The 13,725-nt window shown below is 30.6% G+C and overlaps 1 protein-coding gene across 4 annotated transcripts in view; it reads left to right on the forward strand.

Moving 5' to 3' along the window:
* LOC118184900 (carboxypeptidase D-like) overlaps positions 1–13,725 on the forward strand; it is a 150,516-nt gene that overhangs the window by 95,374 nt on the left and 41,417 nt on the right. For all 4 annotated transcript variants that reach the window (XM_035354630.2, XM_085810472.1, XM_035354629.2 and 1 more), the window contains exons 12-16: positions 3,758–4,004; positions 5,541–5,736; positions 5,849–5,957; positions 6,829–6,975; positions 12,684–12,864. In XM_035354630.2, the coding sequence (XP_035210521.1) occupies positions 3,758–4,004; positions 5,541–5,736; positions 5,849–5,957; positions 6,829–6,975; positions 12,684–12,864 (880 nt within the window). The remainder of the gene's footprint in view (positions 1–3,757; positions 4,005–5,540; positions 5,737–5,848; positions 5,958–6,828; positions 6,976–12,683; positions 12,865–13,725) is intronic.

Genomic DNA, 13,725 nt, shown 5'->3' on the forward strand with positions numbered 1-13,725 from the left:
CAGTATTAACCATTTTTGATGATTCCACCCTGAATTATAAAACCACTTTCATGGTAATGAGATCTTTCACAAACAAGGCGAATTGCATATTCCTTGAACCCTTTCGATCAAAACACAACTAAAATCACATCTCAGTTAATAACTGGATTCATCAACAAAGACTGTACAACCTCATTCCGCTTGGCTCCACTGAGCATGATGATTTCACCACTTTAAATGGGCCTCTTTGGAAGATGAAAAGAATGGAATATAAACCATTGGTTTTCTTGCATTCAGTCTAACCTTGCGTAGCCTTCATGGAGCAGTAGAATTGCTAATTCAAGTTAATGTGGCAGCCTCAGGGTCTAAAACCAACACTCTTTATGGTGTCTTCAATCCAACAATGGCTGAAATCTGATTTCTAATGTTGTTGCTCTTAGCTGCCCTTGATCATTGTCCATCTAACAGATTTGCTTCTTAAAAAGTGGTTCCAACTTTTGATATGACATTTTGAGGGATATTCAGGTCTTAAGTGGCCTTCATTGTGTTTGCTACCTTAAGTGTCCCAGTCAACTATCACTTATGTCTTTCTCATAAATGATACCTTTGAGTTATAAGTATAGGCTGTATGTACATGTTCTTGAATATTTTTTGTAATGCTGTTAAGCAATTATATTTATGTGCATTTTAAAATATGTCCAAGGAATTAAGACAGTGTATTAGAAGAAAAGAATCCAGGTATAAAATACTGAAAACAATTGGTATTATAAATGTCAGCCAAAAAATGTACTTTTCTGTTGACAGTTTTGAAAAATTTGATGTTTCAAAGCTGAAATTTTGACTGAATGGAAGGTTAGATAATACTATACACCTGAATTCCAATGATAAGCATTCATTGTGCAATAGATTGTCAGTCACCCTTATTTATATATTTTATTTGTTAATCTACATGCAGAAGTGCAATTTTCCATTCATTTGCAGATAATGACAAAATTAATTGCCTCATTGGACATTAGTAAAATTTTTAATTAGTGATATACTTTTTCAGATTATCTCTTAATTTTTACAAACTATATGTTTTATTATGATAACCATCTACATAAAAATTTAAAAGTTCTTATATTATCATGGAGTATTTTTAATATGTTAACTTCATAAGAAGCTCATTTTTCTTCTCAAAACATAACTATAGAAGAAATTTCATATCAAATTGATGTTTTAAAATTTGAGCAGTTTAATTTGCATAATGAAATGATGTTTAATATTTGTAATATTCCTCAAGTTTTAAATCATGTTAAATAAAAATTTAAACGTTATTCCACAATTCCTGGAAGGTCTAATGATTAGTGAAGATTGATTCAGAAAAAAAAAAAATATATTATTGTAATAAGATATTTTATTTTGCATGTGTTATGCAGCTTTATTTTTTAATTGAAAATTATGTAATTTTCTATTTGAATAGCTGCCACTTTACTTGTAGTGTAATGTGTTAATTATGCCTCACCAATGTCATGAATCTGCAGAATGGTTCTTTTGAAAAAATATATTTACAGCTTTGGCTCACATTTAATTTTTGGAAAAAACTAAATTATGGCTCATGAATTCATCTCACAAAATATGTTTCTTTTGCATTTAGCTTAGTTCAAAACATCAAAAAATAACGTAAAAAGTGCATGCAAGTGTAAATAGAGAAAATACTGATTCATATTTTATGTACTTGCCAACAGTACATGCATTTGGCTTACAACTTTTTGAAAAATCTTACTCAAAACCTTTTTTTAAAAATAAGAAAAACTGGGCCCCCCCCCCCTTTTTTTTTTTTTTTTTTTTTTTTCCATTAAAATTTTATGAAAGAAAGTTGTTTGTATACACATTTGTAGTCAATTTAGTGCATTTGTGCACATATAATTAATTTAAAATTCGAAGTGATAAAATATCTAGACATATCAACTATTATGGATTTATCATAATTATGTCCGATTTCTATCCGCTGTTATGGAATTACAAATACAGTACAAAGTTCGTAATCCAGACTCGTCGGGACTTAAACGATTCCGGATTATAGATCATCAATTTAAATCTGGTAAGATGTCATGCAGAAATTATACAATTAAAAATATGAAACCGTAATTTATGAAATAAAGAGCAATTATGATCTAAAGGTTATCAAAATTTACAAACAAACAAACAAAAGCAAACTATTTATTTTTTTTTACCTTATTAAACATTTCTTTCAATTTAAGTTGCTTTTTTTTTTTTTTTTTTTTTTTTTTGTGCTAATACTTTCTCTTTAATTCTATAAACAGACATAATTTCTTGTTCAGTTACAAAGTTCCACCATTAAAGTCCTGTAATTGCTGTGTCGAGAATACCGACTAACTTGTAAATAGAAATTTTTTAGTTTTCAATAACCTCTGTGTCATTTTCTATCAGAAGCCTGCATGGGTAAATGCTTTACGCACATGTGTAGCGGATGCATGCATTAAACACGCATGTGTAAGTTTGTGGCTTTGAGGTCCGGATTATAGATCATTCCGGATAATGGACGTTGGGATTACGGACTTTGTACTGTATGTATGAGTGAGCAAATGTTCACCTACAGTTATGCCGATGTCATGATTGATATAGTATATCAAGTCCAACTGTCTGAATATGATGTCAAAATTGACATGTCGGATTCAATGAAATCGTTATACTGACACTATGTTCATGTTGTGTAAGCTGTTGTATGTTGTTTGTTGAAATCGTAAACATGTGCATATGATTCAATTGTATATTTTTATTAAAAATTGTTTTGATAAATAATTTATCATCTTGTTTTGAGAGAAGCAAAAAGATGTCAAAAGTATAAAGTTGTAATAAAGAGGGGTCATTATTTTCAGAAAATCATGCATCATGCTCTGTATGCAATTGGGACTTTTCAGTCACTCATAGTTGTCATAACAGAAGTAGGTGATATGCACCAGGACTGCATAAAAATAAAACCTGCTTCTAAGGCAGTGTCATCATTTCTCATAAAAAGTAACATCAATTCTGTTGTAAATACAAAGTTGTAAATACAGTTCTGTTGTAAATACAAAAAATATTCTAAGCATTTTTGGTAGAACACAATATTCCAGTTGCATGTGCTGACCATGCACAAGCAATTGGAATCTGCATCTTTGTTTCCACTTGTGTTTCCAAATTCTGCCATACCCCCCCAAAAAAAAATTGCATGAAGAAGTACTAAACCAGCTGCTCTAGTTAAAGGCATGGTGGATTCTAAGAGAAATTGTACAACTGTTATAGATTACAGTATGATTGTACCACCTGGGAGGAATTTCAACATTGTGCAGAAGAATGACTTAGTTTAGACCCAGTTTATGCACTGACACTCCGAATGCACTTCTTTTGCAGAAAATGAAGTCATACGCTCGTGATAATTTTTGCTATCAGAAAAAGTTAAACTGATTTTTTATCTTTTATTTCATATGCAAAATTATAAATAATATGTCTTTTATACAGTGTAACATCCAGTTCATGCTGTTCGGTTCCATCCCTCCAATCTAGGGAATACTTAAGTGTCAGGATTATAATTAAGTACCAGTGATAGCCCTTCTCAAAGGTTTACATTTCTAAACATCTGTTAAAACATATTATTTGTGACATGTAATTTATTTTATTTATTTATTTAATTATTATTATTTTTATTTATTTATTTATTTTATTTATTTATTTATTTTATTTTATTTTTTATTTATTTTATTTTATTTATTTATTTATTTATTTATTTTTGTAGGTTACAGACTTGGTGATCCTGTTATTAAAAGGTTATTGGATACAATTGCCATTCATGTTGTTCCAGCTGTGGCTGCGACAGGTTTTGATGAATCTACAAAATTTGATGAATCTGTTTTGGATTTTGGTGATAAATTTGGTGAAGATTATTCTGGGCTTTTTAATCCAGTTGAAGGGCTCAAAAGTAACCTGAAATCATATCATTACACTTCCCTTCTTAGTTTAGAAGGAAATGGATTAGAAATTAGGTAACTTGAGCCTGTATTTATTGAAATCTACTCCTTTGCTGATACACTCTTTGTTAGTATTCTTCAAATCTTATGGTAGAGGATAAATAGAGTATTCAGATACGATTGGGATGAATAGCTTTTTTATTTGATAATTCTTATGGCACAGTAAATGATCTCATGCATTTCAATGCTACCCTGTTCAGTATGGTGGTTAGCACAAACAACTATCATAACACTGGGTTTGCATTTAAATCCCAGAAAAGGCATGAATACTTGTAAATATGTAGAACTTTTTCAGGATAGGCATGTTTAAAAATCCATCGAGTATGAAAAGTTGTTTGGAGTAGAAAAGGGGGTGACATATTCATAGATTCTGTCCCAGGTATTCTCAGTCAAAATTGGGATGGAGATAAGCATAGTCATAACTGTCATCTGTAAGGTACCCAAGGCTGTGGCCAGTTGCAGGTGCTGCCTTACTCATGGCCTTATTTTATTTATAGATCTGATGAAAATTGTGATTCAGATTAGGAGGATAAGCAATGACTGGATAATGAAATATCTGTTATAAACAGATATTTCAATCATGAGATATTGCATACAGCACAAAGAGAGAGAGCTTGTTCTTTTTTATTGTATATAACACGTATGAGAGTAGTGAGTAAACAATATTACCTCACTGATAAGATTTTCATATGCTTATTGATGGAAGGTATCTTAAGCTCTTAAATTTTGATCAGACTTTTTGGAAAATAAGGGGAACAATGTCTAATACATATATACAACTGGGGCATCTTCCACATTTCTGTTATAATCTAGGCTTAGCTTCCAGTCTTCCCAGTATCATATTATTTCAAAAGGGAAATGCAACATAAGGTAAGTATCTAATGAGATCAGCAGTCTCTCTGCTTAGACAAGATCAATACAGTAGCTCAAAAACCAGTTTTTATTCTTAGCTAATGTTGATCTTATGCTGGTGTTGATTCTTTGTGGGTACTTTACAAAAATAATAATTTAATAAAATCTTTTCTCTCTTGATTTTGATAATATTGACTGTATTTTGATGGTATCATTTGTAAACAGTGTTGATCATATGCCTGTGTTGGTGCTATGCCATGTTGATACTTTGTCAGTTCTACTATACACAATGTTAATTCTATGCTTTTGACAACTCCATGCAGGTGGCAAATGTTCTTTAGCTATCTCACACATTATTAGAACTTTATCAAAATTTCCCTTTTATTGTGCCAATCTGAAGAAATTTCATTTGTATTCATCACACAATCACTTGCTGATCTGTGCAGTTCCAGCTCTTCACAATATTGATTATATGAATGTAATCCTCTCAGAGGAGGTATGTAAACATCTTATGTAAGTAAAGTAGAGTTTTAGAATATGGAGAAATTATACTTGAATAATAGCATACTTTATGTGTAATCATTCCATTCATTTAGATCTTATTTGAATGCTCTATACTTTTCTGCTCTTTTTTTTAGCATAAAAAATTATTAATTATTAAACAAAAGTTTGAATTGTTTCCAAACATTTCCCTTTCAGTTTCCCGTTGAATATTATAGAAAGAGATAGTAGTCAAGAAGCACAAACATTCCAATTTATATCTCGGCATTACATCACAAATCATCCTCTTCTATCTAAAGCTACCATGTGCGGGGAACAAAATACTTCCAAAAGCATTATGCAAGGACCCAACTCTCTTCTGGATTATGCATATGCTAATCATGGAACAGTAGCTGTACGTGTGATTATAGAACATAATTTTAAGTGAAATATATAAGTTTTTTATTTGTGTAAATGTATGGAGATGTTAAAATATTATATATTTGACTTTTAAATATTTTAATTAGATGGCTGCTCATGTTAGTTGCTGTAGCCGGCCCAAACCAAATGAATTACCGCAGTTATGGGTCAACAATCTGCAGTCAGTAATACATTTTCTTCAAGCTTCAGCTGAAGGTATGCTGTTTTCTATCACTGCTGTTGAATACTCAGTATCTTTCCTTAATGTTGATTTTCACTCTTTTTATATATATAGCTTAAATATGATAAATCATATTATTTCTTAGATCACAATCAATAAGTGCAGTTTTGTGTTTGCTGCAAAATTTATGCCAGACTTACATTTTGGTAAACTGTACTGTGCAAAAATGATGCAAGAACAAAGAATAATTCTATTTTTACACCAAATTAAAATTTTAAAATGTGTGAAATAAAATTTTTAATATTTCCAGACTAGTAGTGGTGTTTGTTGATAAAAAATTTCAAACTGCTGTTCATTAGTAAATTTCATTAAAATGGCCAAAGGATTAGTTTAGTTACCAGTGAGTTTTGTGTCCTCATAATTAACTGTGTTTCTTTCCTTATTTAATTGCAAAGAAATTCTGTAACAGAAATTCTTCAGTATTATTCCATCAATTTTTTCATTATTTAACCAATTTGCAGACAAAGTGAAATAAATATCTTAAGTATGCTTGTAAATTATACCACTGTCCAGTTAATGAAGAGAAAAAATAAATACTTTTTCTGGGAGGAGTGGAATAGAATAAATGAAAACCATTATCATACATTTAGAGCAGTATATGCTATTCTCTACCTGTCTTCTATTATATTTATAGAATAAAAGTTTTCAGAATCTACACTTCATAGAATGAAATTGAATTATCATTATTAAATAGACATGTTAAAACATTGTTTCGATGGTTTGTTCTTTTATTTATCGAGTAAAATTTCATATAATATTCTTTTTTAGTGTTGAATATTATCTTCATATAAATATTTATGTTTTTTAAATCACTAAGCTTTTTAACTCTCTACTTTACTTTAATAGGCATTGCAGGTCATGTAACGGACAACAATGGATCCCCTCTTACAAATGCATCAGTCATTTTACATCATAGTCGAAAACTAATTCCTCTGCATTCTAAAACAGCATTTTATGCTCTCACTTTAGTACCAGGCTCCTATGTTTTATACTGTATGTATTATTTTTATAGTTTTAGGCATTTTTTTAATCAGTAATGTATCATAATTTAAGTACCTAAGAAGAAAAACATTGATTGTGCAAATGAGATTAGTGTAAGTAAGGAGCTGGAAAAATATTAAAACTGAATGCCCTGTTTAAATAGATTCTCTATATGTTTTTACAATTATTTGTTCAAATGGATGACATGAGATAAATAAATTACAGAAATGGAAAATTTATTGTAATAAGCATGTGAACATTTGTATACTGCAGAAAACATGCTTTTAATATGTTTAGCTAATTATAAAAACTTGTTTGCAAAAAAATTATGATAAAAATGCAAAAATATTATTATTAGGCAAATTAACTGAAGAAGACAAAAGTAGTGGTTTCTTTTAGATCTATAGCTTTTATTACTTTTCTACTTACAGCTGTCAATGCTCCTGCTAAAATTTTGAGATTCTCTATTTTTCATTACCTCTTTAAATCTGGTTTTTAAATTATTTGAATTAGGTAATCTCTTTTAACCCTTTTGCGACGACGCACTTTTGTTTAAAACATTCGTGCGGAACGGAAGGGAATCAAAGGCAGTCACCATGTAGGACGGGAGGGGGTTGCATCACGAAGCCTAATTTCATTTGAAAAAAAAATCAGGAAAAAAAAGTTTCACTTCTAGCATCATAATTTTTGGTATCATTTTAGATTATTATTTCACCTCTTATATATGTTAAAATTTGCATTTAATAACCTTTTTTTCTTTATTTTACATGAAAATATATTAAAAAAATTGCTTATCTTGTAAAATAATTTTCGGAAGCGCTATTCATATTATTACAAAGTTTTAACTGATAAAACCCATCAGTAAAGTTTTAAATTAATAAAACAATACAAAAAGACTATTTACAGGAAAAAGTAACAAAATTTAAAATGAAGACTGAAAATGGTAAATTGATAGACTGAAGTGGTAAATCTCGAAGCACGGAGAGTATCACTTTCTAACTCTTTAGAATGTAAGTCATCACTCTCATCTGTGTTAGTAAATGGTTCATTAACCATAAGAGTGTATCCTTCCTCTGAAAAATAGTGCCTTCACGCCATAATAGACTGGAAGTGAGGCTTTCCGAAATAAAAAGAGAAGAACTCGAAATATGTCTGAAGGCAATGCAAAACATAACAGAGCTCCACATGTTAATCCTAAAAGACCGTACATGGTAGAGGAAAAAATAGAATAAAAAAAGGAATTGGATATAAATCAGACGTGTGAAGGTTTATATTAGCACGCCCCGATTTAAAGAGCCCACGTTGTTTACGCTTTTCCTCCCCCCACCTTCACAACAGTTGATGAGTAAAAACACGAAAGTCAGGCAGAATATATCAAAGTCTGGAACCCAAAACTGTATTTATTTCAAAAGTAATGGACATAGGATGCCATCTAGTGGTCTTCAGGAAAACATTCCAGCTTAAAATGCGTATACACGTCACCCGTCCTCTGAATGCAATCTCTAGTGATACGTGGATGGGACTCCCAGCTGTGAGAGATGTTCTTAGGGAATGCGTATATGGAAAGCCCGTCCTGAAAGTGGTTTTGGAAGAATTGTTATCCGATTGTTTTGTAGGAAAAGGATATGTTATAAAAACAGTTTTAATAACATTAAAAAAAAAGGCAATGACATTGTTATCTCTAAAGGAAACTCAAATTATGAAAATAGAATTCCCATCTAGTAATTTTCAGCACAATATTTGATGAACATTATTTTCTTAATTAGAGATTTCCGGTGCATTTTGTTAAGGCTTAAAGTTTAACTATCAAATATTTTTATTTTTAATTTTGCTGCCAACCTTTAATAGATAAGTACCATAATTTCCGGAAGAAAGCCTGCATCAGTGTAACGCCAAACTCGAGAAAAATGGCGGGGAAAAAAATAAAAATTACACAGAAATGCCGCAGCAGATTAAATTGCGCGTGACATCGTCGTGGGCCGTATAGATGCAAAATCTCAACCTAAGTCCTGATATATGACATATCAGTTAAGAAAAATGCATGAAATGAAATCATAACTCAAAAATAAATTAAAGGTAAGAAATGTTGAAAATATATTTACATTCACTTATATACTTATATTTACACACTAAAGAAGTCCATTTTTGTAATACTCAGACTATATTATAAAAAATGTTGCAACAACGAAATATTAAATTTGGATGACAAAAGGAAATTTTAAATTTTACGTACAAAAGGAATTATAGCAAACTATACATCATATGAAGCCATCAAAATCTGATTCTTCACTATCTGAATTAAAACGATTTAGTAAATCCTGATCTAAGTCCAAGTCTTCCAGATCGTCACATTCATCCTCTTGGTTTACAGTCACTTTAGCTAAGGATATAATTTCAGCTTCTTTGAACCCTGCTATTATTGACAATGTTTTTAATGATTTCTATGCACTTCCTACCCACTTTGCAACTTCTTCATAAGATGCTCTATGCATTTAACCGCTTTTGGTATATGTATGCAATCCTTCACTCACCCAACACTGCTACCGCTTTGGGACTCAGCTTTGAAGGATTTATTACCTGACAAATCTAAAGGTTGTAAGATTTTTGTCAAACCACCAGGAATTATTGCTATGGTTGTAGACAATTTTTGACATCTGGTTTTCACTGACTCAAGTAAATGAGCATGCATGGAATCCATTATCAATAACCCTTTTGATTGGAAAAAAGATCTCTTACGACACTGCCAAACTTTTTGTAGCCACTCGTGCGTGATTGTTTCGCACATCCAGCCATTCTCGTTTGCACAAATAATTACGTCATTAGGAAAATCTCCTTTCGCGTTTAGAAATGATCATTGGCTTTAGCTTGTCACCGTTTGTGACACAAGCTAACACACATGTAAATGACGTTCTTTCATGCCCTGTCATAAGCACAGATTCAGTTTTTGCACCAGTTTCATCAACAGTTCTGTTTGCAGGAGAGTCGAAAGCTTACGCCATTTCATCCATATTTATTATCTGTGGCCGAAGAGTTTTTTTTTTTTTTTTTTTTTTTTTTTTTTTTTTTTTTTGTCAAAAATATCTGTCGCATATTTTAGAAAAGATGCCATTTTATCCTGCCAATCCATTGGTAATTGTTAGCCTACTGTTGTTCTGGTACGCACAGAAATATTTTTTCTTTTCATAAATCTGCTACACCAGCAAGGCCCTCCTTTGAAATCATTTATGTTCATTTGTTTTGTTATAAATTTTGCTTGAATGTTTACAGTCGAAATTGCCATTCCCTTTCCTTGTTGCTCCTTTATTTAGTTTGCAAGGTCGTCCTCTAGATTCGGCCACCTTACGGTACCACTTCTTTTGGTTCGTTTCTGTTGTGGCATATTTTTAAGAAGTTCTTTTTCAGTTCTCCAACGTCTGATACATCTCTCGTTTGCTTCAAATTCTCCAGCTTTTGCTCTATTTCCAATTTGTTCAGCATGTGAAATTACATTAAGCTTAAAACCAGCAGTATAGCTTCTGTGTCATTTAAAAAATTTTCCACTCCCTTCTTACTTAAAAACTATCCAACAAGTACTTGTACCCAAACTGATGGGATCTGTATCTGGCAGAATGCCAAGAAAAATCGATTCATGCTGAAGGGGAAATATGTCAAAGTTCGTTATTGGGAGGCAGGTGTCCGCCTTTAAAAATATTTGCAGAAAAGGCAGGGGTGGGGAGAGGATGGGTCCTGGAAGATTCATCAATGGCTGAAGAGAGAGACTATTCAAACTGATGAGAATGTTGATTTGAAATGTTATTGTTCTAAGATCCGTTTAGGATGAATGAGGCATGTAGGTTCGTTCAAGGGAAAGAATGTAAACAAAATAACGTTCGCAAAAAGCAACTGAGTGGTCTTTTGTGTGGGAACAGCTCCAGTCTATGTACAATCACAAGGCCATCCAAACTATGTACAATGACCATCATAGGAAATATTTTATTTTTAGTGCACCTAAACGCTGCATAGGTAGAAACACTGCACCCTTTGAAAATTTAAGTTTTAAACATGTAAATGCCACGGTATTTCTTCCGGAAATTACGGTACTTGTATTTAACTTTTTTGCTTTAACCTTATCAATTATAAATTGCTAAATTTTTCTGCACAAGTATATGGACATTAATTATTCATTTTATTTTCATTGTTATAAAAGCATTTTGCTGTGTAAAATACTTCTTTTCCTACTCAGATTTTAATCAATGTAAAATTTTAAAATTGCAAAACATAATGCAGTTAGCAAAAAGCATAAAAATAATTTAGAATGATGCATTAAATATTAAATTAATATATTTTACATCAAAATCCTGTTATAAATTAGTTTAATGATCTTGAATGGGTTTTATAGCAATTTTAATTGAAATTTCTCAGTGAAAATTGCATTTTCACATAGCAGATGTGAAATACCAAAATTAAAAAATTAAAAGCATGTTTACCACATAGCTGCTAGCCTTCATATTTGTACAGAATTGTTGTATCTTTATAGTGTTATAAATTTTGTATATAGATAGATGATTTTAGTGCAGTTATATGTGACATTGTTGTATTTTTCTGTGTAATGTAACACGAATCAAATTTTAAGAGCAAACTATGCCAAGAAAGTAAGAATACAGGGGCAAGTCTGTTCAACATCAAGTAAATGGATATCCCAGTAATTTGGCGAGAAGTCGCCACATTTGGGGACATTTTTGTTTGGTCCCTGTATCTTTATAATGTGTGTTGAAATTGAATAAATGTAATTGACTACTATGTTAGCTGTAACCATAATTCCATCCTCGTATTGCTTCCCAGTAATTTTGAGAAGCAGAAATATTTTAACGGCCAGTTGAAAACTATTTAAGACTAGAGAGAGAGCATTTGCTCTCATTTGCTTATTTATGGTTGTTGGGATTTGTTAGTTTTGTGTGAACTGAGATATCCGAGTTAGCTTTCTCTTTAGATGCACTTTGCATTGCGGTGTTTAGCGTTCTTAGTAGTTTGATTCAGAACTATTGATTGTAATATGTAATACTGTGAACTCTTGTATGAGTATTTCTGCGAAAGATTCCAAACCTTTGACATGTTTTTATTTAATAAAAATAAATTTTATTAACCTATCATTGGACCTGGATGCATTCAATCTATTATGAACCTGTATGTGAGCAACAATATTTTACCTGATTTTGTCTTTTAAATGGAATGAAATATATAACCTAATTTTTAATTTGTGGAATAATACAAAGCTGGGCTAGAGATAAGGAGGAGGAAATATTAAAAAAAAAATTATCTGTTTTCTCATAAGAAAAACACTAAATTAAAACAAACTTTTACTAAATAAATTCTTGAAAGAACTAACAGTTATGGAAAAGGCATGTTAAAACATTATAATAATGCATATATGTAATATATAAACACTTGCATATGCATGCTTTATATCAGAATCCATTCCTAGGTTTTCTGGTATAGTAATTTAAATTTAAAATAATAACAAGTAATTAATAAACTAAGTAAGTACTTTCCACCAGAGGTTAACAAAAATCTTAAATAAAGATTATGCATAGTTGTTTTTTTCAAATGGTAGTAACGGTTTAATCCTGTTGTGCATATAGTTTGGAGAAGGATTAAGTATGTTTTTTTGTAGTTGTAATATGTGTAATTAAAAATAAATATTTTTTGTTTTATGTTAGTGTAATTCTTTTTTACTCTTTAAGTTTCCTGTTCTGGCCATGAAAATGTTACCAAATCAATTGTGGTTAAAGAGGAGGAGTTTGTAACACTAGATGTTGTTTTGGACCCAATTGTATCAGACATATTTTATCATGACTATCCATCAATGGAAAAAGCATTAAAGAAGATAGAGCAGCAACATCCTACTATTTCAAATTTCTACAGGTAATAGCTGTTTTCAATTGCATTCTTAGAATTATGATTATTGTTTTTCTTATATATACACATATATATTAAGTATTCTTATGGCTTTTACTAGGTATTTTAATATTTTAAAATTCATTAAAAAATTAAGCAGCACTAGGCGCTAATTTTGAACTTGTTAGTTCTTTCATATTTTTTATAAATTTAACTTTGTCTACTTTTCTAATTTTTTTCCCCTCTCTCCTCTATATATGTATAGTGAAAACTTTTGTGGTAAACATTTTTGAAAGAGAATATTATTTCTGAGAACATAATAATAATAATAGCAGTACTGAGACTCATCGGTAATCATATCCTTTAATGTGTTTACTTTTGCAGAATACCAGAATTACTTAGCACTGTGAGTAGTTATCTTAGTGATGCAGACTTTTTTTACATATTTTAATTTAATACTGTGAAAATTCCAGTTCTTTGCTTACATGATTCATTTTGATCTAACATGCTTCAAAAGCATTTAAAAAGTCTTGTTTGAATTTGATTTTGAAAAATTATTCCTGCTTTGTGCTCAGGCTAATGTTTTCAAAGTAATATTAGATATTATGCCTTCTCTGGCATATTAAATATCCATATAAAATTATTGCTCGTGTGCTTTGTTTTTAAATTTTTTATTGAATTTGTATTATTTTAAAATAATTTTTTTAAAACCAATTTCCTTATTTTGTAATGTAATAAAAAGTTTCAGAGGTAAGCTTTTTTCCTCCTTTGAATGTACTTTTTAAAATCATTTTCAGGAGTGTTAAATTATAGTGTAAAAATAACTGTTCAGCTTTATTTTTGGCTAAATTTTGTTACACATCTGTTTTATAATACCAGTTTCTGAAA

The sequence above is a fragment of the Stegodyphus dumicola genome, chromosome 2 (assembly GCF_044657685.1).
Source record: "Stegodyphus dumicola isolate Sdum_Otavi_A_Nest chromosome 2, ASM4465768v1".
Classification (NCBI taxonomy): Eukaryota; Metazoa; Arthropoda; class Arachnida; order Araneae; family Eresidae; genus Stegodyphus; species Stegodyphus dumicola.